Raw genomic sequence first — 14,855 nt, forward strand, 5'->3', positions numbered from 1 at the left:
CACTTTATTCCACTTTAAAGTTGAATAATATTCTACTGTATGGATGTACTGCATGCTATTTATCTGTGTATCCTATGATGGACATTTGTGCTTTCACCTTTTAGCTATTAAGAAAGTGCTGTTATGAATATGTGCACAAGTGTATTTGTTTGAGTACCTGTTTTCAATCCTCTAGGGTGCATACCTAAGAGCAGAACTGCTAGGTCATATGGTAACTCTATATTTAACTTCATGAGGAACTGCCAAATTGTATTGCACAGCAGCTGAACCATCTGCAAGCTGTTTTAGTTTGTCTGTTACATACCCATGTTTTCTGAATCTACTTTCACTAGCTCCCCCAGACAACATCTGTCCATCCTCCTGGGTCTCCTTATACAGTTTGGTAGATGAAGAATCCAAGGTGTACATTCTAAAGCACAGATATAAACTCATGATCGTTTAGGACCAGCTCTACATCCATTCCCATGAACTGTTCAGGGTAACTTGATGTCTGCAATGGTTTGGGTATCAAAACTGGAAGTCCCCAAACTTTGAAAACAAACTCTTTTTCTCCATCACAATAATTAGTTCCTTATTGTCATCCAGTGGATTGCCTGATTATGCCATCCTACTTTGTCACCTATATTTCTTAAATGAGCATGCCTTATAGCATTGTATCTAGCCTTTAATGGGAAGGAAAGAAGCACTTAGGCACTGGAATACCTTGTGACTCTCCATATTCTTCATCCCCATCTGTAGGTATCGTTCTTCCTCTTCATCATCTTTGTGGTGTACACCATGCTGCCCTTCAACATGCGAGATGCCATCATTGCAAGCGTCCTCACCTCCTCTTCTCACACCATCGTGCTGAGTGTCTGCTTGTCTGCAATGCCAGGAACCAAGGAGCATCTGGTCTGGCAGGTGGGTGCACCTCCACATCCAAGAAGGACGACCTTTCACATCCCACCAGAGGGTGAGGGAGGTGTCACGTGCCTGTTCCAGATGTGTCTGAATCTGGTACCTGGAAGCTGCTCCCTTTCTTCTCCTTGAAAGCTAACTCTAAGTAACACTAAGGCCAACCCCACCCCTTCTTCCACTGGTAGGATCAATTGTCACGTAGCAATTAGCAACAGTGAAACTAATGTTAGCAGGAAAATTGAATATGACAGCTCCATTTTGCTGATTGCTGAATGGAGGTATGATTTTGATGATTAAAGGGTATTTTGAGTATACATTATAATTTAGTACTTTTTAACATGAAATCACTATACAATTAAATTCACAATTTGTTCCTACCTCTCTCTACCTTGATATTTAAGAACTTCTCCTTATATTCTTAACTTTTTCATCTTCTGGCAGTTCTATTAGCATTATAAAAAATAAAATATTTTATTTTTGCTTTACTAATGAATGGCATGTCAAAAAAACCATTCCATTTAATTAGTTAAAAACATTTAAAAAGCGACTTGATTTCCTGTTATGTACATCTGTAAACATTACGGTCAGTAATTTTAGGTAATTCCTAACAGTCTGTTTTTGTTTTTTGTTTTTAACCTGTAAAAAGCTTGTTTAATTTGCTCTACAGGGATCAATTGCTGCCCATACCTTTGATGCAAAAAATTCAATGGAACTGAGAAAATGACAGTTATGAAAAGCACTGTGTGGTTGGGAAAGGGACTTAGACATGGGTCACCTAAATCCTTCTGGATCTGAGAAACCAGTTTTGGGTTCACTTGATGTAGTATTGAAGAAACTTGAGATGGAACTGGACACTTAACCTTGGGTCTGTAGTAGTTCCTTTTCATTTGAAAGCTTTCTAGGGATGCTTTTTCTCAATATTTGTCTCCAAGTGCTCATAATGTCACTTTGAGTAAGAATAGCCAGAAAGACCTGCATTCATTAAGCATCTTTTGTCTTTACTGAATGTAAAAACAGTGGCCTTTGATTTTATACAATAGGCTAGAGGTTACATTGGTTCATTCAAATATTACCAAAATGCATCCACTCCCTGGAAGAAGATAAAAGCCATATTGTTTTTCTCTGTGCATTACCCTTGACACATACATATAACCTGCACTGCTCGAGACAAAGGCAGAAGACAGCCAGTAACTAACCTGATGAAAGAATGAAGGTGGGGTGTTTTATATTTATTTTAAAATATTTACTTGGCAAATAAAGGTTGTATGTATTCAAGAAGCCCAATGTGATAATTTGATAGGTATATTCATTGTATAATAGTATTATCATGATCAAATTAATTAACACACTGGTCACCACCCATGCTGTACATTAGATCCCCAGACCTTACTCATATACCCATTGATCAATGTCTTCTCATTTCCCCCACCCTGAACCCATAGTAATCCCCATTCTACGCAAAAGAGCAATTTAGCCGTGCCTGGGGAAAGGGGTAAGAAATGCTCTGTCCCAGACTTTGCTTCCTGTTTCTGCATTTTTGAGCCTCCCCTGAGAATATTTATGGGGCATTTCTTTTTTCCATAAGTTTCACTCTTCCACCCTCCCCTTTATTTGCACTGTGAAGCTTAACATTAAGTGGTCACATATAGTTCAGAGTGGTGGGTATGTTTTTGCAGTAAGAACAAGTACATAATCCACTCAGCAGGTTTGCATTTTGAAAATAACTGTGAGAAAGCCCTGCTCACTGGGCAACAGGATACTTACACATTTCATGACTCATAGCACCTTCACCTTCAGATACCCTGGAACACATTACTTGAACATTTTATATCTATCTCTTCTGCCCCTTCGTGAATAAGCAAAGTGTCTGCCAGTGCTGATGTAATAGAAAAAAAATCTCAGAAGAAAGGATTTTAATACCTGTCTGTAAGAACCTGATGAGTTTTAAAAAATAAAATAAAACAGGAAAAAATACTTCATAAAGAATAAGGCATGTTCCAGGTCACCAAATTCTGTATTGATTTTTTGAGCATATTTTTTTTTGTGCTAATAAAAAAACAACAATAAGAAAAACACTTCTTAGCAGCAGATAACCAGTAATAGGATAATTCTGGAATAGCAAAAAGAATATAAATAGTTCAATCCATAGTATTCCATATAAGAATAACATTGAGATGAACAGAAAAACATGAGGTTCGTTTTCCATCCCTTCAGAAATAAATTCACAACAATTCCAAGAAATGGGAAAGGTGGAGCGTACAAACAGGTTTACAATGAAAGGTTTGAAGGCAAACGTCACAGTTTTGGAGAAAAGAGCTTTTAGTACCTTACGCCGCTGCTGGAAATATAATCTAAAAATACTACTGGTTTAAAATGTGAGAAAAACACTTTACTGAATTCTTTTTATGTACAGTGTCTATAAATTGAATGTATGAATTTGGTGGTTACATTGCTGTGGCACATTTGTTTAAAGCAACACTATGTAAGATAAAGGACACTAGTCTAATATAAACAAAGAAGTTGTCCATCAGTGATTGTAACATCACCCTGCCTTTTAAACCATCAAAGGAGGAATGAATTTGGTGTAGCACAGATCCTTATTAAGAAATTTTTGTTTCATTTTATCTATTCAATTATTGGCAGTCTACTGAGAGCAAGCAGTACTTATCTGTTAATCAAAATAAGAACTTAAGATAAAACGCTATTCTCTTTCCTTATCTCATAACAGATTCATTGTTCTCAGAAAATTTATTTTACTAACACTTGCCTTGAAGTATTGGTATTCTCAGTCTATGGTGTATCACCTGATTGAGAAAATGTTGTTAATAACTGAAAATTATGGATGATATTTCCCAAAGCATTTTAAACTGAATGTATAATCACTAATATATTTTGTAACTTTTACTTAGAAGCAGCCAGAGACTCACCAATAAGTTGCAAATGTAGTACAAAGAATTACTGTTTTCTGAGATATTTAAGTATAAGTTGCCGATCTGATATCGCATCACCCCGAATGCTCCAGTGTGTATTTCCTACAATAAATTCTCCTTCATAACCATAATACAACTGTGAACACTGGGAAATTCGCATTGTCCTGTTACTACCATCCAATACTGAGACCCCATTAGACTTTCTCCAGCTTTCCTGACAATATCCTTTATCACAAAAGGGCACACCGTAGAGTCATGGCATGGCACACAGCATTATGTTCTCAAATCTCGTTTGTTTTCTTCAGGCTGAAACAGTTCTTTGGGTCTATGATCTTAACACTTTTGAAGACTGCAGAACTGTTATTTTGTATAATAAAAAGCCCTTCAACTCCAGTGTGTCTGATGCTTCCTCATAAATAGATCCAGGCTCTGCACCCCTGGCAGGAATTCCAGAGCATTGGTGGGTGTGTCCTCATGGAGCACCATCGGGGGCACGTTGATTCACTTTGTCTCCTTTTTTACAGTGATAATTTGTATGATGCTTCTAATTTGTATTATGATTCCCCTCAACTTTTACACGTTGAAACTGCTCTTTTCCTCTTCATAGTTAACACATATTTTTGTGGGAAATTACTTTGAAGCTAGGCATATATCTTTTTTTTTAAATCAAATTTGTAATCCATTCATTTATTTATCCATATCTACACAGTAATGTGTTTTTCTATTTTACTCAGCAGTATTTTACCATCACAATATATTCTGATGCCCATGTTTAAGCCAGTCTACAACCTCTAGATCCTTAGAGCACATTCTCGCTTTCTGGCACAAGATGTTTCTGGCTTGTCTTGTTCCTCCCTGATCCACTCCTAAAATCAGGGAAGAGTGGTATTATTTTAGTGATGAGTGGGATTCAGAGACAAGGTCTGGGCATAAGGTGTTTTCATTACCACTGGGGTGTCACTCACGACCCCAGGGTGAGGCCCATACCCATTATTCCTACATTTATTTTTATATATACTTCTATGTTAACAACTATAGTTCCATTTTACATAAATAGTTTACATAAATAGTTCCATTTCCAACCCTCCATAGGTTTCATTCCAGTTTCCTCCCTTTCCATCATAGCTCCCTTGGCCAACAATTAAAAAAACAACCTAGCTTCTGTGATTCCTGATATATTCACTTACTAGGTCAATTCCTGTCTGTAACTACCCTCCCATCACGTCCACCTCCCCCCTCCCCCACCACAGGTGTCTTCTCACTTGGCTCCTGCTCTAACACCCATGCCCAGCATCTCCCACGCAGGCATGTCCCTTGCTCTGCTTGGACTCTGACACCCCATCCATATGGGGTGGCTCCCAGCCTGAGTTTTCCCTCCAGTGCTCAGGCTCTATCCCCATGCTTGACTTTTCTTACATATCGATGCTCCTCACACTCAGCTCCTCACACTCATGCCCTTGAAGAAATGTGGCTTCCCCATCCTCTGCTGGTGTAGATGGTCCCTTGCTCAACCTTGTCTGATGGCTTAAAGACTAAGCCACTCAGGAAGTAAGGAGAAAGACAAGAAGAAAACGGCAGAGGCTGGGGAGGGAAGGGGAGAGGATGGGGAGACATTCATTAAGGCATACAAAAATACAGATAGAAAGAATAAGCTCTAGTATTTGTTAGTATAATAGATAAATTACAGTTAACAGCAGTTTATTACACATTGTATACCGGTCTCAAAATATCACATATACCTCCCAATATGTACAACTATTATATATCAACAAAAAAGAAAAAAGGAGTAAGAGGAAGAAAAGGGGAAGAGATGGAAGAAGGAAGATAAAGAGAACAAACACATTCTGAACACAGCAGTTATTTGTGAAATATAAGAGGTATTTTTCAGTTACTCACTGATTTGCTATCCACTCATTTCTGCAAGTTTTTTTTTAATAGTTCCTTTCCCTTTTATCCTCACCGAGTCTCAAGGAAACATTTTCTTGGAATCGGGTATGCTGGGAAATTCTGTAATCATTTAATAATGAAGGGAACCAAATATTTAAATATCAGGAAACTTGAAGATAAGCAGTTTTCCATTTCCCATATAAGAAGAATATATCATTCCCGTGTGATAAATTTAGGTTAAGAACCAAAAGCCCTTAGCAATTCATGATCAACTAGTAGTCTATAAATAAGCATTTTACTTATATGGGTAGGTAACATGCATTTGACTGAGCGTTCATGAGAGCAGCAAGGAGTCTTTTTTGCTTATCATTATGTCAGGGTGAAGAGAAACTGAGACTAGAAAAAGGAGATGAGAACTCCCCCTCCCCCGTTCATGCTGTGGGGGCTACCGTTAGCTGGGCCCTTCAGAAGTGGCGGGGCAGTGTTCCAGGATCAGGAGTCTTAGTCCAGCCCAGAGAGTGTGTGCAGAGGTAGTACTTACTCCATCTTAAATTTACATTCTGCCTCTTCTTCCTTTATTTTACTTTTGTAGGGCAGCCTCGCTGCTGGCGTAATAACAACCCAACCTCAGGGGGTTTCCAAATATTCCTATTTCCATATCATGATTACAATTTGTATTTGAAATCTACTTACCTTTCTCACATTTGTTTCCTTGATATTCCTATCATGTCCTGAATTTTTGTTTCGTTTATCTTTTATTTGCTCTAGAGAGAGGGAGGAATTTGAATATAGACTTACTTAAGCAAGACAGTTGTGTGAGAATTCATCTTTAATAAAGAAGATAAGCTAAGGAATGCCTACTGATTTTATAACAGGATTATGTATATGTTGGAGAAATTTGTATGGGATTCCTTTACACTGTGGGTGTTTTAATATATTTTTGATGTGATACAATTTGAAAAAAATTTAGATTGCTCCTAATACAACAGGTCATCTGTGACAAGCATGTGATCAATAGCAGTGCAGATTTGTTACATAACTGATTCTTTTTAAGTATAATTCAGGAAATGTGTATTGGAGTCTGGAATTAAATTGCATTTAGGATCTAATCTGAGAAGCTCAAAGGAAAAACAGTAGGTTACCAGCTGCCCAGTTTCTGGCTGTGGAAGAGGCTAATTGTTAGAAATTCAGATCTCTGTTCCAACTGTTGTGTCTTCAGAGAACCACTGAGTATTAATTTTTTTTCATAAGAAAAAAATTAGAGTGTGCCATTGATGCCATGGTCCATTTTGCATAGCACGAAGCTTTTTTTTTTTTTTTTGAGTCAGAGTCTCATTCTGCCGTCTAGGCTGGAGTGCAATGGCACACTCACAGTCATTGTAGCCCTCACCTTCTACCTGTTGGGCTCAGGTGATCCTTCTGCCTCAGCCTTCCAAGTAGCCAGAACTACAGGTGTGTGCTACTGTGCCCAGCTGATTTTTTGATATATTATAGAGACAAGATCTCACCAAGTTGCCCAGGCTGGTCTCGAACCCCTGGGCTCAGGCAGTCCTCTTGCCTCAGCCTCCCAAAATACTGGGATTACAGGCCAGAGCCACCGTGCCTGGCCAGCACAGAGCTCTTGATTGAGCAAAATCTATCTCTTAGTTTAGCAAATAATTGTTTACCTGTTTTAAATGCGTAACTTGGAAAGAGTGGGGGTAAAAATAGGAATGTGCCTAATATGCCTAAATCCTAAGGCACATCTAGACATATTTTGCACCCCAGTTCTTCCTTCTCCTCTCATGTCCTCCCCCCAGCCTGTCACATATATCCCCTTCTCCCCATGCCAGGGATTTGTACCTTCCTCCTCCCAGGGAGAGTTTTGGTAAGGCCAGTGAACAAAACAAGGCACTATGGTAGGGCACTGTTCACTTCAGGTGTTTGTTTTTGAGGCAGGCAGTTACTTTGTGAAAAATATAGAGTCTAAGCATCTGTTACACCATCAGTAATTACTCTTGGAAACCCCTAGAAGACAATGAGAAAATCAGCATCCCCGATGGAGAACCACACAGGACAGACGCCTCCTGTGTTCTTGCAGTACAGAATGATGAATCAGCTAAGTCATAGGAACTGAAGAGAGTAATATATTATATCTGCAGCTTGACTCCAGCTACAGCACTGCTCTGGTTCTAGGAGATTCTTTGTAAAGAGTAGGGAGAAACCCACTGAGTTGGTACAGTGGAGGGAGGGTGTTCATAACACCACTGGGTGACATCCAAGGTGAGGCAGAGCTGGGTTGATCCTACTTATCTATAAAATGGGAATGATAATCATGGCCTCTTCCTAGGGCAACAGGGATGTGGAAATGAGGTGATAGGCGAAAAGGTGCTTAGCCTGGGGAGGGAATGTATTGTCTATGCTGTTGAAGTAATAAACAGAACATACTTTCCATGAGAATAATATGCAACCATTTTTTCCTCTCCTAGATGGTGAGAGATTCTGATGGCTAGACTCTGGGCCGATTATTTTTGAGATCCCTCTCAGCAGCTCATGAATGTCTTGACATGGCAGAGAGGGTAGGAGGGTGGACAGAGCAAGTGTTTTGACCTCAGGCAGAATCTGAGCTTGAATTTTGCTTCTCCTACTTCATATCTGTGTGCAGTGAACACAGAGATAAACCTCCTAGATCCTCCTTAAGGAAATATTGAGGATGTTGTCAGCTACTGGCTTTCGGCCATCAGTTTCTTCAGAAACTACCTGAGGAGACTTGCCAGCCCAAGGTCATGACTGATAGAGTTGGGTATATAACTGCCTTCCATTTTGGCCTAATATGGGCAACTCTTACAGCCCATTCCAGCTCCAGAGTGCCTGTGAGATTGTCTGAAGTTGCTGGACCTGCATATTAGCTCACCTTCTCCCCATAACCAGGCCTATTTCCGTCCCTCCCCACAGCATTGATCCAAGGGTACTCCCTAAAACAAAAACAACTGAACTCCATTTCAGAATGTGCTCCCTGGAAAACCCAAACTGCAACCCTGTATGAATTTGGCCTAATTTTTTTTAGCTTATTCGTTGGATCATCTCTAAACCTACAAAGGGAGAGAGAAGAAGGTTTGGGCCAATCTCCTTCTATGGTTGCTGGCCTTGGTGCTGATTAAATGAGATACCCTGTATAAAGAACCTCTTATCAAGCTGGGCTAGTTTTTAACACTCAATGTATAGTAGACAGAAACAGCAGTAGCATATTCTGCTAAGTTTGCATAATTTTATGTAAGCTATAATAAATAAAATGTAAAACACTTTGGGGAATGTGGTCATAATGAAAATCCAGATAACTTATGGAGTTGAATAGGGCAAGAGTTGAATCATACATGTGTAAGACTCTCAGAGCCCAAGGCTGGTTTTTATTGACCATCCTGCAGTGAGCCTTACTCCTACTTAAGGCAGTAGACTTTATCCTAGTGAGGCATTAGAAGCCCACACTCCACTGATGAGTACAGTCAGAAAGTTCTGTGGATGTCTGAGGGTCTGCTCTTCTATAGGTTAATGGAACGCCAGCATTTGGAAACTATTAAGACATAGCTCCCCTATCCTCCTCCTGGCAGAAATGAAAGAGAGAAATGCAAGAGTAGGCAGTCATAGGATCACTTGCCAGCTGGCTATCTTGAATTCACATGCCATTCTCTTCCTGGAGCATTTCGTTCCTTGGAGAACAAAACTTCTGTTACCAAGACAACTTGGAGGGCTGCTCTTTTCTCCTAAATATCACCAGCTCATGGTACCTTGATTAGATGGATCTGACCACCCCACATCTATGTTTTGTGGTCTTGAAGACATGCACCTACACTGCTTCCTCTCCTTGAGTCTTTCTTGACACCTCCCAGATGAGATACTGTGTTGGTTTCTTAAGACTGCTGTAACAAATTACTACAATCTTGGATACTTGAAACAACAGAAATTTATACAGCTCGACATTATCCTCTCATGGAAATCAGAACCAAGGTGTTGGCAGAATTAGTTCCCTCTAAAGATTGTGAGAGAGAATCCGCTTATGCCTCTCTCTTAGCTTCTGGTGTTGCTAGCCGTCCTTGACATCTCTTGGCCTGGGATTCCATACTTTAGTCTATGCCTCAGTCTTCACATGACCTCTTTGTTTCTCCATCTTCTCTTCTTCTGTCTCTTATAAGGACACTGTTCATTTTATTTGGGGCCCACTCTAAATCCAGGATGATCTTGTTGCAACATCCTTAACTTCATTATATCTGGAAAGACCTTTATTCCAAAAAAAGTCATATTCTGAGGTTCCCAGGGGACATAATTTTGAGGGCAGACTCAACCCAGCACTGATGCCAACACCCACAGCTTAACAGCCACTTCTCTTCCTTTGTAGGTTGTTGTAAACTGTCCCATGTAGTCTCCAAGGCCAGAGAGTTTGTGGGGTTCCCTCCCTCTTGCCTGCTTAGACATTGCTAAGCTCTGTGATGTTCAACATATGAAGATACCTTCTTGGTAAATATTTGCAGTAACACAGGAAAGTAGAGCAAAACTAGAAAAATTCATAGTAAAGAAACATGGGACTTTCACCCTTGTTCAAATAAAACTCTCATCCATAGGCCAAACAAAAACAATGTTCGCTGGATAATTGCAGATGGGAGATGGGAGGTAGGGCCACTAAGCATCCGCCCTTGGCTCTTTGTCTATTTAAAAAATAAGCAATGTGTTTATATTTGGCAGAGAGAGAGAGAGAGAGAGAGAGAGACTGACTCATAGAATACACCTCTTTCAGCCACTTGCAAATTCTGTCATTGTTTGTAGTAGTTTTTCCTTTGATCCTCTTAACTTTTTTCAGGCATATAATCACATTAATTTCAAGTACATCTCCACTTTAAAACTTCCTTTTCTTCTTAATTACTTTGCCTGGTACCTCCAGGAAAAAAAAAAATTATCATCAAGGCAGTCTTAGTACACACATTTGTCTGTATATGCTTTTAAATTTAGCAGTACTAGTATTTTACCTTTAAGCCATATGCTGGCTTTGGGGTTAAATTAAATGAATTTTATAGTGTAAAGGAAGTCATCTTAATGCTACTTAGAGATTTTTTTTTTTTTTGGTTTGGTTTTTGTTTCTTTAGAGAGTGGATCTTGAACTGTGTCAATACTTCTCTTTTTTTTTTTTTCTTTTACTCACCCATGGACAATACTATATGATGTATCTCCTTATGTATTATGGAACAATTATTGGGTTACTGGAGTTATCCTTGGTAGGTCATGTCTTTTTCTGAAATTTGCTACTTGATTCTTTTGGCCATAGCTAATAGAAGATTTTGCACTTATTTTTACAATAATAGTAATAATAACAAACACCTAGGCAACACTGACCATGGGTCAGGGTCTGAGTACTTTGGTCATTCATGAGTTTATTTAACCTCAAATGCTTATATATATATATATATATATATGTTAGTTTAGATTACATATTGTTTCTTATTTTTCTTGTGAAAGTACTTTCATTCAAATTGACTTTCTCTTCTGGAGTTTGTTCTTGTCAAAGTTATTTTCTTATCAAAACAGTCTCTTTCATTCAAGGTTTCACTTGTATTTCATGAAGTTGAGCACTCACTTCATGATTTCAGTTTCTTCTGTATTTGTGTTTACTTTTCCCTGGTTCATGTCTTATTCTTGGGATTTGCTCTTTTTGCAGGTATTCCTGACTCATCTAGACTTATGGTTTGCTTATTTATTTCTCCAAAAATAAGTTTTGCACCTATTTCTTAGTTTTACTTATTTTCCAGTTTTTCAGGTTTTTTTCTTTATTAATTTTATATTGGCTTCATATTGATTTTCAGGTTATTTCCTATATTAATTTTTTATTTTTGTTTTGTTTAGTTTTCCTAACCTCTTATATTAGATGCTTACTACATTTTTTATCTCCCATTTATGTATGTAAGTATGGAGGGCTATACATTTGCCTTTGAAAATGTTTTTAGCTCTGTTAGTTAAAAATAAAATCCAAGCCCCTCACCTGCCGTGTGGATCCTCTCTTGGTCAAGGGTACTCCAGAAAATTCATAAAACTGAGTTCCCAGTCATGATGGAGCAGGAGATCAGATACTTCTTGTTATGCCTCCTCTCTTTTTGAGGTTAGACACAATAACAACAACTGGCCAGCATTAATGTTGAAAAAGAGATTACAAGCCGGGTTCGGTGGCTCAGCCTGTAATCCCGCGCCTTTGGGAGGCTGAGGTGAGTGGATTGCTGGAGCCCGCGGGTTCAAGACCCGCCTGGGCAGCGAGACCTCATCTCTACAATAAATCAAAAAAATCAGCCAGGCGTGGTAGCGCGCGCCTGTAATTCCGGCTACTCGAAGGCTGAGGCGGAAGGATCGCCGGAGTCCAGCAGGTCGAGGCTGCGGTGGCCGGGAGCGGCCACTGCACCCCAGTCTGGGCGACAGAGTGAGACTCCAACTCAAAAAAAAAAAAAAAAAAGATTATAAGACTGACATAATGGACTCTTTGGGGGCAATAAGGCAGAAAAAAAAATTATAAATAGGACCTAAGACCATGCTGGGCAAAGGTTAATTCAGGCACCCCTATACTTACAGAATAAACAGTGTTCTAACTGCTACAACTTTTCTTTTTTCTCTAGCAGCTAACCAAATACTGGCCTTGAGATTTTTTTAAAAATGTACAGCTCCACCAGATGTTGACTCACTGACCTCCAGCCCCTGTTCCAACCAGTTATAACTGCAGTTTTGATTAGACAAGAGACTGATTTCAGTAACTTTCTCCTGATAAGAGACCACTGACCATGGACTGATCCTGGCTGGTTTACAGAGGCTGTGTGCTCATATGACTTCATGTCATGAAAAGACCTTTTGACAAATGTGTAGGGCTTAATTGTCATACATCTAAACGTCAAGTCTCCAACTCAAAGTGAATTTGGATGGTGCTTTTCATGTCTGTTTGTGTAAGACACAACCACCATGACCTCCTTCATGAATATTCATAGCTTCTTCTGTAACCTGTTGAATACATATGTTTAACCAACCTGTTCAGCATAAAGCTCCTACCTCAACCTTTTCTCTTTCAAAGTGCTTTAGACAGATAATCAAGGCAGAAAATTCACAAAGAAATTATGGACTTAAATTCAACACTTGACTAATTGGACCTGATAGATATCTACAGAATACTCCACCCAACAACTACAGGATATACATTCTTCTCATCAGGACATGGAACATTTTCTAAGATCAACCACATGCTTAGTCATAAGCAAGTCTTAATAAATTCCAAAAAATTTGAAATCATACCAAGTAATTTCTCTGACCACAGCAGAATAAAACGAGAAGTCAATACCAAGAGGAACCCTCAAAAACACCCACATGTTTTTTGTTTTAAAGAAATAAAGTCTCCTATCCAAATTTATAAATTTTGTGATTTTTTCAGTCAACTGCTCTATGCCTCAGATGTGCTCATGATCGTTATTTTTTATATATTTTGCTAATTTGGTTTGAATTTCTTTTGGGACACAAAGTGTTATTGTTATTTTTAGTTGATAGATTTATTTTTTGTTTTATTATTAATTTTAGTTTATTGCCTTAAGATTAGAGGTGTTCCGTGTTCTTATTACTTTTTTCATGTGCTCTTTTAATATGAACTGCATGCTGATACTACTGCTGTCAATTATTTTCACCATTTGCACTAGAACTGGCTAAGCAGTTATTGTGGGTGGATTGCTGTACTAAATGATCCTCATAGTACTGGTGTGTTTCTGAGCCAGTGGAGATGCTAACTGTGAGATCTTCCACGCCACAGAGATGAACTGCTTCCTGCAAATATGCCTTTCTGATGTCATTCCTCTGAGTCCAGCCTCTTAAGTGTCCTGAATCCAGAGGCTTCCCACCAACTTTCATATCCTGTGAAATAGTCAATTTGGCCTTCACACCTCTGCTAGGTGGGTCACTCACCCTGAATAGGAATATCTCTGCATCTTTTCTGACATCTGCAGCCTCTTCTTCAAGTGTTCTTTTTACAATGTCTTTTCTCAGTCTCCACAGCCAGACCCTGCTTCCTTTTGGTAGTCCTCACACTCATGTTGGAGACTGGAGGTTTATTCAATTGTCTAATTTTGCTGAAAACAAAAATTGCATGTGCATTTCCCATTCTCCTTGGTGTTATGCTTAATTTCCAGGCGGAGAAAAGGAAATATTACCTTTGTATGTCAGACTGGAACTATTTAGCTTTTAATCGTTTCTTTGATTTCTTAAAAGTTGAAATTTCTGGCTTGTGTCTGAATGTCAAATTTTAGATCTAGATATTGACCTAAGTAGAAAGGAAGGAGAATAAAGGCAAGAATATAGAAAGTGAACAGAATTTTATGAAAATTTAGAGTACTCTTCTAAGATCCCTACTCATGACTTGGGTTGTGTGGTTTAATAAAAGTTTAGCAGGTCTGAGTCTCAACCTTGTTAAAGAAGTCACGTAACAAAGCCTCATATTCTGATCCGGGGACATTCCCACTTTACATTTGTCTCTTGAATTGCGTTTGCCAAAAGACAGATGCTTCTTAAGTCTGCTTCTGAGCAGGCCAAAACCAGAGTTAAGGCAGGGATAGTGATGGTGACAATGTCCCTAGCCTTAAGTGACCAATGATGAATTATTGACCTGGAGATGAAGGCTAACATGGTAAGGAACTTCCCCACCATGTTCCTGCTCTTTGTTCTTATTATTAGTTTTTTCAGAAGCTATCACATCATATTTCAGTTGGCTTATTTTTCTCTATGTCCTTCCCACACATACCCTAAGCCTTGGAGATGAGCTTCTGAGATCCTTGGCACAAACCAAAGCTTTTTAAAAGTTTTATTTGTCCCAGCACTGAGTGTATGTAGTGTTAAATAGATGCATGCCTGAGTCAACCCATGAGTTGTTGAATGAATGAACACACAAATGCATGATCAAATGTAGAGACATCACAAACCTCCAAGCATCTTTGATATCACCCAATCAGGGTAATAATGGGCTATTCTTTCTTGTTCCACCCACCATCTCTGAACACAGTGTCTGAATATAAAATAGCTGAGGTGGTGGTGTCCTTTAAAGGTAATCATGAAGAGTGACAACAATCCCAGCATCTTCAAACCTTTATGTTATTATTTTCTTCA

The 14,855-nt window shown here is 38.9% G+C and overlaps 1 protein-coding gene across 1 annotated transcript in view; it reads left to right on the top strand.

Annotated features, from left to right (window-relative positions):
* Positions 1-742: 742 nt before the first annotated feature.
* ADCY2 (adenylate cyclase 2) overlaps positions 743-14,855 on the top strand; it is a 314,510-nt gene continuing 300,397 nt past the window's right edge. Inside the window, exon 1 of the mRNA XM_008051507.1 lies at positions 743-900. Coding sequence (XP_008049698.1) covers positions 778-900 — 123 coding nt within the window. The 5' untranslated portion in view covers positions 743-777. The remainder of the gene's footprint in view (positions 901-14,855) is intronic.

Source organism: Carlito syrichta, unplaced genomic scaffold, assembly GCF_000164805.1.
Source record: "Carlito syrichta isolate Samal-C Ts95f unplaced genomic scaffold, Tarsius_syrichta-2.0.1 Scaffold180901, whole genome shotgun sequence".
NCBI classification, from domain to species: domain Eukaryota; kingdom Metazoa; phylum Chordata; class Mammalia; order Primates; family Tarsiidae; genus Carlito; species Carlito syrichta.